We start from the raw sequence: 14,894 nt of genomic DNA, 5'->3' as shown, positions 1-14,894 counted from the left end.
AACCCACTTCATCAGATGAATTGAAGTGGAAGTTACAGAAGCGGGGTGGGTGTGTGGGTGTGTGTGTGTGTGTGTGTGTGTGTGTGTGTGTGTGTGTGTGTGTGTAAATTTCAGAGGAATAAGGAGGTGACCAATATATATTAATACAATGCCTCTAACTTCCACTTCAGTCCCAGCTTGGGATAGGGGATTTCTTAACACACACACACCTGTAAGGCAGGGGTGGGAAACCTCTGGCCTGGGGGTTGGAAGCAGCCCCTGGCTTGCCTGGATCTGGCCCCTGAGGCTCATGGGTGCCTCCCCTCCACCGCATTGGGGAGCCCACACTGGTGCACCACCCCCACTACCTCACCACGGGGCTGGAGCACACAAAATCTACTAGGTTGGGCCCACCTAGGCTCTGGTATGTGAGGGAAATGTGTGGAGTGTCTTTCTCCTCAATCAGAGGCCATGTCTGTGAGGGTTTGGTTTTGGTTTTTTTGCTTCTCACTTCTGTGTGGCCTCCAACTGATTTTGTGTGTGTGTGTGGGGGGGGGGGGGGTGAGTGGGCAGCTCCTAACCCAAAAAAGTTTCCACACCCCTGCTGTAAGGGAACACATTAACCTTCCAGGACATTCAGCAAGGAATTTGAAAGTAGCCATCCTTCTACAAAAGAATACAACACCCAATTTCAAAGGGATTCAGCTGACATGGAGTTCATTTGCAAATTCAGTTGGATCAATTTGGGACTGAATAAGGATCTTAACTGATGAACACATTACAAAGGAAATTTCCCTTCTTTTGGTATTCACATTTCTACTTCAAATACTGTGAATGATACACCCACTCTGACTTGATTAGCCTCATTAACACAATGTATATACCCCTGCCTCTGTAACTTCACTCCAATTCTTCTGACGAATGTTTTACCAACAAAAGCTCATGCCCTAATAAATCTGTTAGTCTCTAAGGTGCCATAGGACTCTTCATTGTTTTTGCAGATACAGACTAACATGGCTGCTACTTGGAGAATTCTCAGTTCTGAAATATTGGTTGGGGGTTTGCAGGTTAGGACTGTAGTTAGATTTTATCTTTAAATAGTAAAAGTGGAGGAGTGGCTGACTGAGATGAAGGGGGAGCAATGGAATACAGAGCATTGTCTCTGTCCAGGTTACTGGTTCATATCTAGCCCAAATCAATAGTTGATGAATACCATTAATGAAAGCTGTTTGGTGACTTAACGTCCGCGGCATCATAGTCTAGTGTATCGAGAATCACCCTTTATGGTAATACACTAATGCAAGATTAACACATTTTAATGAATTTTTAGAGTCCAAAAGGTCAGTAGGTTGCTTATCTCATGACTTATAGGCATCTATAATTTTTGCTGATATGATTATAGCTTTCTATTAACTGTGTTTAACTCTTTTTATACAGCTATCTTTAATATAAAGTGTGACTGGACAAGACATGGGACTGGTTGTTGAGAATTTATCCAGTTCTGCTGTTGACTTGTTCTTTGGTCTTGGACAAATTGCTCAGGGCCTGATTTTTTTCAAAAGTGTTCAACACTCTCTGATTCCAGCTGGAGTTGTGGGAGCTCAGATCCCCTGAAGAGCAGGCCATCAGCCTCTCTGTCTGCTTCCCCAGGGGTGGAGTGAGGCTATACTTTACCTTGGGGCACAGTGAGAGTTTAGTTAATGTTTACATATTGCTTTGTGACTATAAGAAGATCTGTAAAGGACCAATATTGTCATTACAAAATAAACTTAGTGGTCTCATTCTAGTTCCCAGGGAAAGAGTCCAAGACTGGTCCCTAAAAATACCCTACCAAAAATCTCCACAGAGGCAAAGGTGTGAATGGGCAAAGAGAAACTGATCTACACAACCTCTGTGGATAAACAGAAGCTGTCCCCCTCCATTCTCCAGAGCTGTTGAGCGGATCCCTTTCCCAAGCAATAAAGTCACCCCACAAATTGAAGCCTGTTAGTAGCTCTGAGAAAAGAAAACTAATGGCAACTCTGTATTTTCTCTCCAGTTCCATTATTCCAGTTGCTGACACTTGATAAGAGATCATGCTCTTTCCAGACAGGTTGGAATTTTGTCCCTGTTTTAAGGATTAAGTAGCTTGTCTTATCTTTCTATGCAGGAATCCAAATTCCCAAGTACTGCAGCATTATATTAGCTTGGGACCCTTTTAGCAGTGTTTGGAACAGAATTGTCTTCCCAAAACAACAGAGATGATAAATTTTGGCATTGCAAAGAACTTTACAGGTGTTATCTGTACTTTCAATAATTGATGCATAGCAGAGTGCTACTCCGCTTGCAAAACTGCGGGAGAGGGAAGGATGAGTTAAACTCTCACATCTTATACCTCCAGGTTCCCAGAGAAAGAAGGACTTCAGCAGCAAAACCAGATGTAGATAACCCTGACCAAGACCATGGCAAAAGGTACTGGATTGTACTTTGCATATTTGCTTTAACTGACATGCTGATATGTCACTAATGAGCTGCTTAAGTGAAGTTCACTGCCATACCTGCAGCAGTTCTCCTGCATTTGTAATGGAGATTGCAATTCTTTCTGCTGCACCATCAAGGTGTAACTACCCGAAGGCCACATGGTGGAGTAACAACAGACTTCAGAGATTGCGATAGAAGGTCCTTGAGAAGCAACCAGGGCAGGAGTAGGGAACCTCACTCCCCAGGGGCCGGATGCGTCCCTCAGCTTGCCTGGATCCAGCCCTTGAGGCTCATGGGCCTCGCCCAGCATTAGGGAGCCCACACTGGTGCTCCAGCCTCTCTGCTATCCCACCCTAGGGCTGGAGCACACAAAATCTAGTAGGCTGGGCCCTCCTAGTCTCTTGGTATGTGGGAAGTGTCTTTTTCCTTCTTAGTCAGGGGCCACATCAGTGAGGGTTTTGTTTTGTTTTGTTTTTTTGCTTCTAACTGTGCGCGGCCCCGACTGATTTTTTTCTGTGCATTGGTGGCCCTGACCAAAAAGATTGCCCACCCCTGAACTAGAGTTTGAATCTTGACTTGGAAATACAAGGTTCTGTCTACTTCTCATCCCTGTCCACCAACCACCTGTGCAAGCAAAGGATCAGCAATGCAGTGGAACTGTTCTCTTCCCCTGTGCATGAGCTAGTGACAGTAACCCTTTCAGGGGAATAAGGAGGTGACTAATAAGTCTTTTCTCCCCAGTGTTTACACCAGGGGGCTTATGACTGAGCCTTAATGCTCAGGTCCTTACATAAACTTCATCTGTTTCTAGGAGCTTCTGCACTGGATGCATTTGGAATATGTAGTTGGGATTAGTTTGAGTGGGACGCCATAAAATGCTGGAGTGCATTTGATTAGTTAATCTGTGGTTCTGATACATTAGTTTCACTCTCATACATTTTATGGTCTCTTCTTTTATTCAGGAAGGGGGATTCTTTTATTCAGGAAGGGGGGAACCTATGAACAAACTGTAGGGTCATAAATTAATCTTAAGTCCCACTCCCTGCTGCCCTCTTCCTGTAACATGAACTTTGACTTTGGAAAATCAGGTGACCAGAAATGGACCATAATTGATTCATCCTCATCTCATAGTGTAGACCTGGCCCAAGCTGAAGACTGAATTGATCAAGACAGGTTTAAATTGCTCCAGCTCTGATAAGCTGATTCAGTCTGTCGATGAAGACCGATATCAGTGTGTAAATGTATGTAAGCCGATCAGCTGAGTCCCTCAGTGCTTTAGTGTATTGCATTTTGGAGGGCTCGGTATGTGGGTTGTTAATGTTCACCTTAGTTAAATATAGTATTATAGCTCTAAATTAGGGTCAAGGAGTCAGTGGTGGATAAGAATTTTTACAAATTCTAGAGCCCTCACTCCTGGCTACACAGTATAGGGAGCTGGTATTCTGTTTCGCCTTAACCAAAAGCCCCAAATAGGTTTCTAGTTATGCCATTTAAATATTGTTTTTTCTTTTAAAGGAACAGCATCCCAACAGAACAGTCACTCATTTCTGCTGGAGACAACAGAGTGCAGGTTCTGAAAAATGTGCCTTTCAATATTGTTCTTCCACATGCCACCCCAATGGCCATGGACAAGAGAAGCCACCTGACGACCCCTGACACCACTGTCACTGTTTCCATTGCCACAATGCCCACTCATTCCATTAAAACAGAAACGCAGCCTCATGGCTTCACTGTGGGCATCCCTCCCGCTGTCTACCACCCTGAGCCCCCCGACCGGGTTGTGGTTTTCGACCGAAATCTCACCCCTGATCAGTTCAGTTCCAGTGCTCAGGCTCAGCACTCCCAGAGGCGCACACCAGACTCCACCTTCTCAGAGACCTTCAAAGAAGGCGTGCAGGAGGTATAAGGATCACCCGCCATGTTCTCTCTCTGTCTGCGTGTATGTGTTTTCGCAACCCAATCAGTGCCTGGATATCATGTTTCACCTCTAGCTGTTATGTAAACCTGAAATCTCAGTCCTGTGGATTAGAAATAGAAAACTTTCCCAGAAAGGTCCAGTGAATTAAATCTATAAAACAAAAAATCATTATAAAAAGCAAATAGCTAATCTTACAAGTGACGGAAGCTTTGGTTAAATAGCTCGTGGAAATAATAATCTGTCAGCAGCAACACTGAAATAAATAGCCAGACAAGATTTCAAGAGTTCTGTACCCAACACCTCCTATTTTTGCACCTAAATAAACTGATCAGATTTTCACAAGTGCCAAGCTTCTGTTGTCTTCCAAGAGAAGTTCTGTGCGCTTGTGAAAAATCTGGCCAGTTTGTTTAGATGCTTCTGACTGAGAGCTAAGCTCATAAAAAACTCTGTTTTTTGTTTGTAATTTATTTTATTGCATCTCTTGAAATCTACAGGTTCACCAAAGCTTCCTTTTAAGTTCTAACTCATCATTAGGGATGTGTGTGCATAACTTCCATTGGTTACCAAGCTTCAGGAAGGGTTGATTTAAAAGGCATCCACAAACTGGCACAGAATGGGCTTGCTAGATCTTGTGCTTAATTGGCATATAAAACAGTATTTGACTGGGGCCCATAAACAGCATGATGTATATGCTAGCCACAATCCCTAGTTATTAGATATTCAGGCCAACTGAAGCTGGCTTGTTACTGGCAGCTGTTGAATCTTGATTCTGTTTGGTTGAATTAATTATTGGTATTTTCAGGTTTTCTATCCTACTGAACTAAATCTACGGATGGCCAGCATGAGTTCAGAGGACTATGTTTTTGACAACATTGCTGGGTAAGATTTCAAACTTTCTGTTGTCCTGTATCTGCCTGATGTCTTTCTGCCAGTTTATTCATGGCTAATGGGTGTGGCTTGGTTATGAATTCTTTTACACACCTGCAGCTGCCATTGAGTTTCGCTGGAGCTGTGCAGTCAACAACCTGGAGAATCATGTTGGAAATATTTAGGAAAACTCTCATTGTCGGGTTGATAACAGCACTGGCATCTGGGAGTCTTATACTGATTTCTTTCCAACTTAATACGTTGTGATCCATCTAGTCATTTACTGCAGAAGCCTCTTGGAGTAGGCTCTTAAATGCCTCACCCCAATAGACACCCAGAGATGTTTGTCTGCTATCTCCATGCTGAGACTCTATAACAGACACTGGAGGTTTGCTGTGTGTGGATTTTGTGTATGGAGATGGATGACGATGAGGGTTTGCATTGGGAAATTAATTGAACATGAAAAATTGGCGGGGGGGAGGGGTTGGTCATTTATAAAAACTCTTCTGTTACATAAAGGAAACATGTTACATAAAGCCTGGATAGGCAGCTTCCTATCTATTCTATCTATTGATTGTCTGTGGGCTTTGAGTGAAAAGAGCTTTTCTAGACATTTTGTCATGTATGATTGTCATGACTGATTGCCAACAAAGGGGCTGGTCTTGCTTTCCCCTCCCTTCCATGTTAGTGTCTCAACTAATAAGCCTGGAATTTCTCCAAATTAAATGTAAAACATTTAGTTTCCTCGCAAATGTGTTAGCAATCAATGGCCTTTTTGTCTCCTAGGAATAACTTTGAATACACCCTAGAAGCTTCCAAGTCACTTCGTCAGAAGCCAGGAGACAGCACAATGACATACCTGAACAAGGGTCAGTTTTATCCAATCACCCTTAAAGAAGTCAGCAGCAGTGAGGGAGTCCACCACCCCATCAGCAAAGTCAGAGTGAGTGGCCACTCTTGCAGCTTCTCGGGAGAGGTTTTTATGGGTCTTGATTGCTTATTGGAGGTACTGGACTGACTGCCTGGAAGTCCCATAGTCACTACTCAGTCTGGACTGAAGCTCAGAGCAACAGGCCCAGCTTTCCCACTGCCGTGCCAATGAGGAACAGAAGAGGTTAAGTCTGTCTCTAGGCATACTCAGTCACTGGTGTCTCTGAGCATGCCAAACAAGCGAGTCAGTACTGGTGGTAGGTGTGTGCAATGTGGACACCTGGGAGGAGAGCATTCAACTCTTTAACTTTCTTGTTCTTTTATAGCTCTGGAGAACATTAGCATGTAAAGAGGGTCTTACCTAGCATACCTCTCTCCTTACCCCCCTCTTTCTTTCAAAGAGCGTCATCTTGGTTGTGTTTGCTGAAGACAAAACAAGAGAAGATCAGATAAGGCATTGGAAGTATTGGCACTCAAGGCAGCATACAGCCAAACAAAGGTGCATTGACATTGGTAAGAAATGCTCTAATTACTGGTGTCTAGCTCTAAGCCTAATTTCTTTGGCAGGATTTGACCTTCTTGTGGGACTTCATTTTTAAAGGGAATATTCAGAACAGGCTGAGCACTGTCCTTAGCTTTGTGGTAAAACCAAGGGATTTTTTGGCTAAGGTACTTTTAGAAGGCGCTAGGGATTTTGGCAGCCTCAAATTAGGAGTGGTGGGAGATGCGTGCTAACGTTTGATACCAGATTTTTAGAAAATACAAAGTCTCCTCTCCTCCCTGCCATCTGAAGGACTGGCCCTTTTCAGATGTCTCAAATTGGAGTATCCAAAAATGGAGGCACCCCCAGATCACTAGATAAGAATCTTGGCCAATATAGTTTCACTGTGCTCTCTGGATTCTGCAAGCTTTCTGAACAGTCAGGCTAGGTCTACACTACAGGGTTTTTGCGCAAAAACTCATGGAGCCTCCTCACCTCAAGCGTGTTTTTGTGCAAGTAAAATGAAAGAACAGATGGGTTTTTCTGTGTAGGGGTACCTCTTTCTACAAGAAATAACTCCTTTTTGCACAAGAACTCTTGTGCAAAAAGGTGTGTGTGAATGGGGAACATGGTTTTTTTCCGCAAAAAGAGGCAATTGGGGGGAAAAAAAAAAAAACAGTTACCCTGGTGGCCATTCTGTATATAGCAATCAGAGTTTCCTTTCGAGAGAGCATCCATGCTGTCTGGATGCTCTCTTTCCCAAAAGTACATCACTTTTTCCATGCACTTTTGTGGTATGGATGCTCTCTTGTGCAAGATGTTTTTGTGGAAGATCTCTTCCACAAAAAGCTTTTTGTGCAAGAAGCCTGTAGTGTAGACATAGCCTCAGCATTGTTTTCAGGGGACAAACTCTCTTTTGAAATATTTCAGCACTCTTCAGTCTTCTTCCTGCTACTGCTCTTGCAGAAAGTCCTCGGTTCAGTTAAAAAGAAAACACAGGAAATTTTCACTTGCCTGCAGAGAAGACTGTGACTGGCTGGCTTCCAGATTTCCTTGGTTGAAGGCTGGGTTGTGCTTCCAGCCCTTTCCTTCTGTGAATAAAAGCAGGGATTAAGCCCTTGGCACTTAAAGCTGACGCGCATGCAAATCTTTGTTTATTATTGAAGGAGCTTTATTGAGAGCTTATTCTCTTGTCAGGCAGCGTGACATTTCTCATATGTAACTATGGGGTATGGCACCAATATAGGCCATGCTTGGCGTCGCTGCCTTTCCCACTTCAGTTTTTGTTTTAATTTTTTTGTCTCTTTTTACAATGAGATACTTTCAACCTTCAGTAACGATCCGCCTCTGAACACCTTTCAGAATTTTTTAACCCTGAAGGTTCTGTGGAAGAGCTGCAGTTGCTATTCTCCTTGTCTGCTTTGTATGATTAAGATGCTCTCCTCTCCTTCCTGACAGCTGACTATAAAGAAAGTTTCAACACAATCAGTAACATTGAAGAGCTTGCGTACAATGCCATATCCTTCACTTGGGACATTAATGACGAAGCAAAGGTATGTGACCCAGCTTCTGTTTCCTGCTCTTTCAGCATATGGGGAAAGAGAGAGGGGTGTGTGACCTGATGATTAGCATGTAATGAGTTTGTTTACAGTCTTGTGTTAAGAAATAGGCAAAATCTTTTTGGTTGAAAGGGCTTGTGTGAGCAAATATTAAAAGCTTTGTAGTCATTTAAGATTCTGAGTGGGGAAATCTATCCTTAGCTGGGCAAATACTGACACATGCGAGCACCAGGTTTCTTCCTAAACACGGCTGGCGATGTGATTTTGTGTAATTGGGAACCAACATGTAGTGTCCTGGTAATTGCCAGTAACGTTTTCGGGTGCTCCAACAGAGAGGCCAGTTTGCCAGGAGCCTAGATTGCTGCACCTAAATTGCATTTAACAGAGTAGATTGCAGCTGCCTTTATGTATCTACAGTGCTACGTTCCTTTGAGATTACGGACCCTTGTGTGCAATGATCCATATTAATCTGAGTGGCCCATAGGTGAACTCATTGAGTCACCATCTGATCCTCACCCAATGCCTTGGGCCACTGGGTTAGGTGGTAGATGCACTGTCAGCAGCTTTCTCAGCTGGTGTGTTTGATAATTGTAGCTGTTGCTGTTTGAAGCCATAACCCAAGTAAATGTGCAGAGGAGCCGTGTTCTCTTAAAAGGGCTAGAAAACCAGTCTAAAGAGAGCAGAGAGGAGCTGGTTGATCAGACTGCCAAGCTGATGTAGTTACAGCTGCAAAGTGTTGAAAGAGGGGTTTCTGTAACTCACTAACTCTTGCTGGTCAATCACGTGATTGGCCAATGCGATCCCCATGTTAGTGGTATAAGGCTTTCTTTGTAAAGTGGAGACTGTTTAACTTCCTGTTTGAGATCAGCTGACCATATGTTTTAAGCTGGGAACTCACAAAATGAAAATGGCTAAAAATGTAAACAACATCTATCATGCCGAAGGACTCTGAAGTGCTGCACCTGGTGGTGCTTCTAAAGGGTCAATGGTAGAACTACTCACTGAAGAGCACTGTGGTGCTGCCTGTCTGGAGCTAATTGGCACAGTGCTTTACAGAACAAGTAGAAGACAAGGTCCCTGCCCAACTCTGTCAGATGCGCTGGATGACCATTCAGGTGGGAGGTGTAAAGACCTTAGGCAGGAAACAGTGTTGACAGCTTGATGAAAGTGGGTTGTGGGGAGGTGGAGGTACTTAGGACATGGGCAGTGGGAGGCTGTTCTTAGTATTTACTGTTAGAGTAAATAAAATCTACTCCTTGCTGCTTAGCCCTGATGGGTTTTTATGCCTCCAGCCTGAGTGTGTTTGTGTTTGTGGTGGTGTGTTTTTTTTTTTTTTTTTGTAGCATCGTGTATTCACTTAAGCAAGATTACTCTTGAGTCTAGTATCAGAGGCCTGTCTTTAAAATTAATTGAACTAAGAACCTAATGTCCTAGCTTTGTTCATGGCAAAAGGGATGGTTTTCCATTTTACCATGGAATTAGATGCCTTTTCCATGCAAACGTACAGAATGGTTTGAATGTGTTTTGAGATGTGGAAGTGATAGACCATTCAGGAAACTGGAGCTGCTCTCAGTAGGCTGTGTAGGATCTAGGAGCAGAGAGGTACATACTGTCTCACTGTGGTAGGTTAGATTAATAACACTTCTATCCGAGAAACTCAAACTCCTTTACAAAAACAAATTAACCGAGCTTCACGGTGACCAGGAGAAGTAGGTTATAATTATTTACAGAGTGGGAAATTGAGACAATTTGCTTCATTGTTATGAAGAGACTAGTTTTGTTCAGATAGTTGTGGCTAGTAAATGCACAAGCAGGAGAGCAGGCAAAGACATGAACTAAAGGTTCAGTGTTGATCTTGGATAAATAAGTGAATTTCATTACTAATCCTCTGAAATCTGCTGTGCATCTGTCTCCACAGGGAAAGGGGACAGTATTTTCTAGGACGGTGGGTTTATGAAAGGGGATTGAGAACTGAATGTCTGACTTTGGAGAGTTGGGTGGTGCAGGGAATTATTAGAGAGGGGCACAGTTCTATGTAAATAACTGGTTCAAATTCAATTCAACGTACTAGAGACTAAGTCATTTCTGTAATGTTAGCCTATGATGTCCTGGGTGCAATAAACAGGTGGGATGGGTGTTCACATAAAAATTACCACTGATATAATTGGCACCCTTTGTGGGCCCTCTGCTCAGACTCCCAGTGAGTGAATGTGGAGAGAGTGAAAGATCTCCCCACTGCTACATATGGTTCCTCCAGGTGAGGTTGAGGCAGTTTCAGGAGTTTTGTGGGAAGATTGTGCCATGCTTGTCTTGTGACTCAATGGAGAATGGCACCTTCCAGGGCCATCAGTTTGCCATTAGATCTGCTAGCTAAACAATCCCCTGAATTGGTGCTACCTGGCCTTTGAGCATGTATCCTGGCTAGGGCTGTGCCTAGCAGTTTTGGTTCCCTACACAGCCCAAGCCCCTGCAGGGATGGGCGTGTTCAGGGCTGCAGGACTGGTGGGGGGCAGGCCCGGTGGGGACAGGAGCAGGACAGGGAGGCAGCAGGGGCTGGGCCTCCCTGCATTCACCGCTGGTAGCAGGAAGCAGAGCTACCCAGCCCAAGCCCACTCGGCGCTCTTGGCTCCCAGCCACGATGCTCAGTGCACGGATGTGGGACGAGGGGTGGGACTGTCCCCACACGCACTGGCAGCAGGATTCAGAGCGCTGTGGCTGGGAGTTGGCAGAGTGGAGCGGGATGGGGCTGGGTTGCTCAGTTTTCCGCTGCTGCTTGTGAGTGCAGGGAGGGCCTGACTCCCAGTGCCATGCCTGGGGACTAGTGGGGGACTCTTCACTTGGGAGGAGGAGTGGAGTGTGGGCAGGAAGAGGCGTGGTGGAGCAGGAGGTCCTGGTCCTGTACCCCTCTAGGGATGGCCCTGTGGAGGGGCTGGCCTGAGGGCGAGGCTGGTCTCCAGAGCTGGCACCGCTGCATAGGCAGCTGCCTTGGGCTCTTCAGTGTTCGGGGTAGTTCATGGGGCTCTATGCTGCTGCATATTTTGTGTATAGGTAGGGACAGCCCTGGTCCTGACCTTTGGAAACTTACCAAGTGAAACTGAAAGTCTGAAAGACTTCTATTCAAAATGAAACAAGCAGGGAACCTCTGAGCGTTCCTGGTGTTGTCTCTGTGTAGCTGACTATCTCTACTGTGCTCCTGGGGGTAAGGCGTCCAGCCAGGGGAGCCATGTGAGCTGTGGGGCTCAAGCTAGCGCTCTAAAAATAGCAGTGGGGAGACTGAGGCTCTAGCTGCACCTTGCGCCGGTCACCCAGCGTAGTGTCCACATAGCTATTTCTAGCTGGCCACCTTGAGTCTGTCTGGGAGGCTCACTCCCAAGTGCCATGCACCCTGAGGTGTTAAATGAGACACATCCACAAGCACACTGGGTTTCTAAGTCTTCTGTTCAAACTTTTTTTTTTTCCTTGAGCAAATGCATTTGACAGTGAATCTTGATCAGCTTACTCATCGCCAGAGCTGTAGCTCTTTCCCAACTCCTCTGATCTTATCAGGAGGAGACTGAGCCAATTTCAACAATTTTTATTGCATGGTTCATTTACCTCACATTTTTTGACAAAAGCTTGTGTGGCACTGTGTATGGAGAGGGTGGGGGAATGAGGCAAGAGTTGAGTTTCTCATGCTACAGGGAAGTCTTTCAAAGCAATAAGTACAATGCTTTATTTTTAATAATGATGGTGATCTTCTATTGATAAAGTGCTTAATGAACTGATGTACCGTGGAGCCTGGATTATCTGGAGGGTGCTTACTCAGCCTTTCTCTTATCTGAAATGGCAGGCCTACAGCCAAGCGATTCATCTTGGGATAGTGCATGTTTTTTTTTCCTCCCCTTGCCCAAGGTTTCTGGTGCCTCATCTCCTGTGAGAATGGCTAGGGCCGTTGTTGAATGTTAGAGATTTGCCTGCACTACAGAAAGTTGCAGTGGTGGCAAAAATGCTGTGCATCCATACCAGCCAGGCATGTGTGCAGAAATGTAACTTTGACCCCTTTCGGAGGGAGGCTTGTTCTGTGACCCCACCAACCCCAGCAGAAACTTGCTTTTCCTCCCACGGCCCCAAGAAGTTCTGTCCCCACATCAATTATTGTGTTTGGAGGGGCGTGTTCCTATTTGCCCCTCCCCTTTGTGCACACTCCCGATACTGGCTGTTTTGGCAAGCTCTGCTCTTTGTTCATGTGTATGATGTAACTTATGGGATAGGCAACCTGAGCCTATAGATGTGTTTTACATTTTTTTTTAAAAAGGGTGAAGTAAAATATCATTCCATGACACTGTTTCCAGCTGTAATACCAGTGTATTGAGGGTACACAGCCTTCCTTCCCAGCATGAATCCTTGAAGTTGGGTCCCTGGGAGTAACGATCCGCAGCTGCGGAGATGGTTTCTCAAATGAAATGTCAGCCACGGAAACGAACATTTTCTAATGGACTTTGTATACCTCATGGACTGTGTAAAATATAATGGCACTATTGTGGCATGGAAATATTCTTTGTCTTTTAAACACGGGAAGTCTTAAGATTGCTGCATTGCAATTGATAAACAGAAAGCTCCCGTTGCATGAAATGGAAGTAGCTTGAAACAAAAATCATCAGGTGTTTAGGAGACTGTACCTTGCAGTGAGAGCTGCCTGGTTCTCAGCAGAGTTCTGCCGGGAGCTGCAATCCCAGAGTTTTCCATGTGCATTGGTGCTATGTTGCATCAGTGGCTTGATGCAGGGTATAGTGGTGACCAGGCTTACTCTGAGGAAGTGCGGTAACAATGTAGCTAACAGTGCTTGCGCAGGGTTGGTTCGCCCATATACATTGATACGTGTGGGGGAGCTTGCCAGTCCAAAACCAGACAATGTAAAGAGGCAGTTCTGTGGGCCTGTCTGCTGTCCTTTTAGCAGCTCCCCAGTGCCCCCTGCTGGCTACTCTGAGACAGAACAGGAGTCTCTTGAACAGTGGTGGGGAACCTTCAGGCCACCTGCGGCCCATTGGGGGTCTGTGTATCATTTTGTTACCGTTGCCCCTCCGCGAGGTTCACAGAGTCCACTAATTTCTGTTTGTAGGGTTTTTTTCGTATTAGTATTGCTGAAGTGATACACACCTAAAACAAGGACACGTGAAGTGAGGTGTGTGCAAATTGCATACATTTCCTGTATGCAACTTCCTAACTGTCAGGATGGCTAAACACTGGAATAAGCTGCCTAGCGAGGTTGTGGAATCCCCATCACTGGAGATATTTAAGAGCAGGTTAGACAGACAGACATTTATCAGTAGGGTTGCCAGATGGTTTCAACAAAAATACCGGACACACTTGACATTACATCACAATCTACATTACATCTTATTTAGAAAATACTGGACATTTGTATTTTCTCACTTATATTTTCTCAATTTGTTTCCCAAACAGAAAGCTCAAACACTGGACTGTCTGGTTCAAAACCAGACACCTGGCAACCCTATCTATCAGGGATGACCATGCTTGGTCCTGCCATGAGGGCAGGGGCCTGGACTCGATCTCTCAAGGTCCCTTCCAGTTCTAGTGTTCTATGATTCTATATTCTGTGATTGCCTGTAAAAGTCATGTGCTCCTGTGGCATCCAATCCAAGTTCTGGTATGGTTCAATTAGAACATCCCGCAAATTCTAGGTATGTAAGTACAGTTAGGGTGGTTTTGCTATCTTAGTTATGACAGTCTTGCAGCCCACTAAGTTGGAGGGCCACTCACGCGGCCCACTCACTAGCCTAGGTTTTCCATCACCACTCTGAAGTCCCAGAGTCATTGTGGAATAAGTGGGTCCAAGCATTTGCTGGACAGTGCAGGGGACTGTTAAAGTCTATAAGAGCTGAGACCCTTGTGCTCCATTCTCTGGTGGTGAAGAGTTGAGGGTGTCCTGGAAGGACAGGAGGAAGCCTGATTTGAGGGGCAGGGCAGAATCCGTCCACAGGGCTTTCATTTTTGGAGTCAGGAGAGGAGTAGGGAATTGGAGGAGGAGATGGGGGGTGGAATGAAGGTTGAAAGATAATGAAAAATGCATCAAAACTGAAAGGGGGAGAGAATACTGCAGTGGGGGGAGAGGAAAACGCTGAAGGCTGGGGACTGCTGAAGGTGGCCCTGCCAGCTTGTGTGAGCCAGGGATGGATGTAAGGTCCATGACTAAACATTTCCTCCCCCGCACTTTTGAATTGCTGAGTTTGGGTGTGGGTGAGGAGGGAGGACCTGGGGAAAGACAAACATGTTATGGCTTGAGGCTTAACCAGGGCATCTGCTTGCTGCTGCTCAGAGGTTTGAAGCATTAGAGGTAGTCTAGAGGGAACAGATGAGTGGGCAGTGTGCTGGTGGGGGCATCAGATGTATATGGGTGGAAAGAATAGATGGTCTTGTGATTCACCCACTGGGCTAGGACTTAACAGATCTGAGTTTAGCTCCTTTTTCTGCCCCAGGTTGCCTGTCAACTTGGGCAAGTCACTTACACTCTCTCTCTGCCTGCATTCCTTAGCTGTAAATAAGGTAATAGCACTTCCTTGCTCCTATCTCTTCTCTGCCATGTCTACCTAGATTGTAAGCCAGGAGTGGGCAAGATATCCTCCATTGGCCATATCTGGCTCACCAAGCGGGTTGATCCATCCTGAAGCTGCCCTGCCACTCCTCACCCCCAGGCCAACCA

The 14,894-nt window shown here is 45.2% G+C and overlaps 1 protein-coding gene across 3 annotated transcripts in view; it reads left to right on the top strand.

Moving 5' to 3' along the window:
* Window positions 1-14,894, top strand: part of GRHL1 (grainyhead like transcription factor 1) — a 58,833-nt gene that overhangs the window by 9,184 nt on the left and 34,755 nt on the right. For all 3 annotated transcript variants that reach the window (XM_075923510.2, XM_075923509.2, XM_006123606.5), the window contains exons 3-8: window positions 2,360-2,430; window positions 3,955-4,339; window positions 5,160-5,236; window positions 6,011-6,167; window positions 6,556-6,667; window positions 8,094-8,188. In XM_075923510.2, coding sequence (XP_075779625.2) covers window positions 2,360-2,430; window positions 3,955-4,339; window positions 5,160-5,236; window positions 6,011-6,167; window positions 6,556-6,667; window positions 8,094-8,188 — 897 coding nt within the window. The remainder of the gene's footprint in view (window positions 1-2,359; window positions 2,431-3,954; window positions 4,340-5,159; window positions 5,237-6,010; window positions 6,168-6,555; window positions 6,668-8,093; window positions 8,189-14,894) is intronic.

The sequence above is a fragment of the Pelodiscus sinensis genome, chromosome 3, assembly GCF_052426305.1.
Source record: "Pelodiscus sinensis isolate ZL-2025 chromosome 3, ASM5242630v1, whole genome shotgun sequence".
NCBI classification, from domain to species: Eukaryota; Metazoa; Chordata; order Testudines; family Trionychidae; genus Pelodiscus; species Pelodiscus sinensis.
This window is presented reverse-complemented; position numbering and strand designations above follow the sequence as displayed.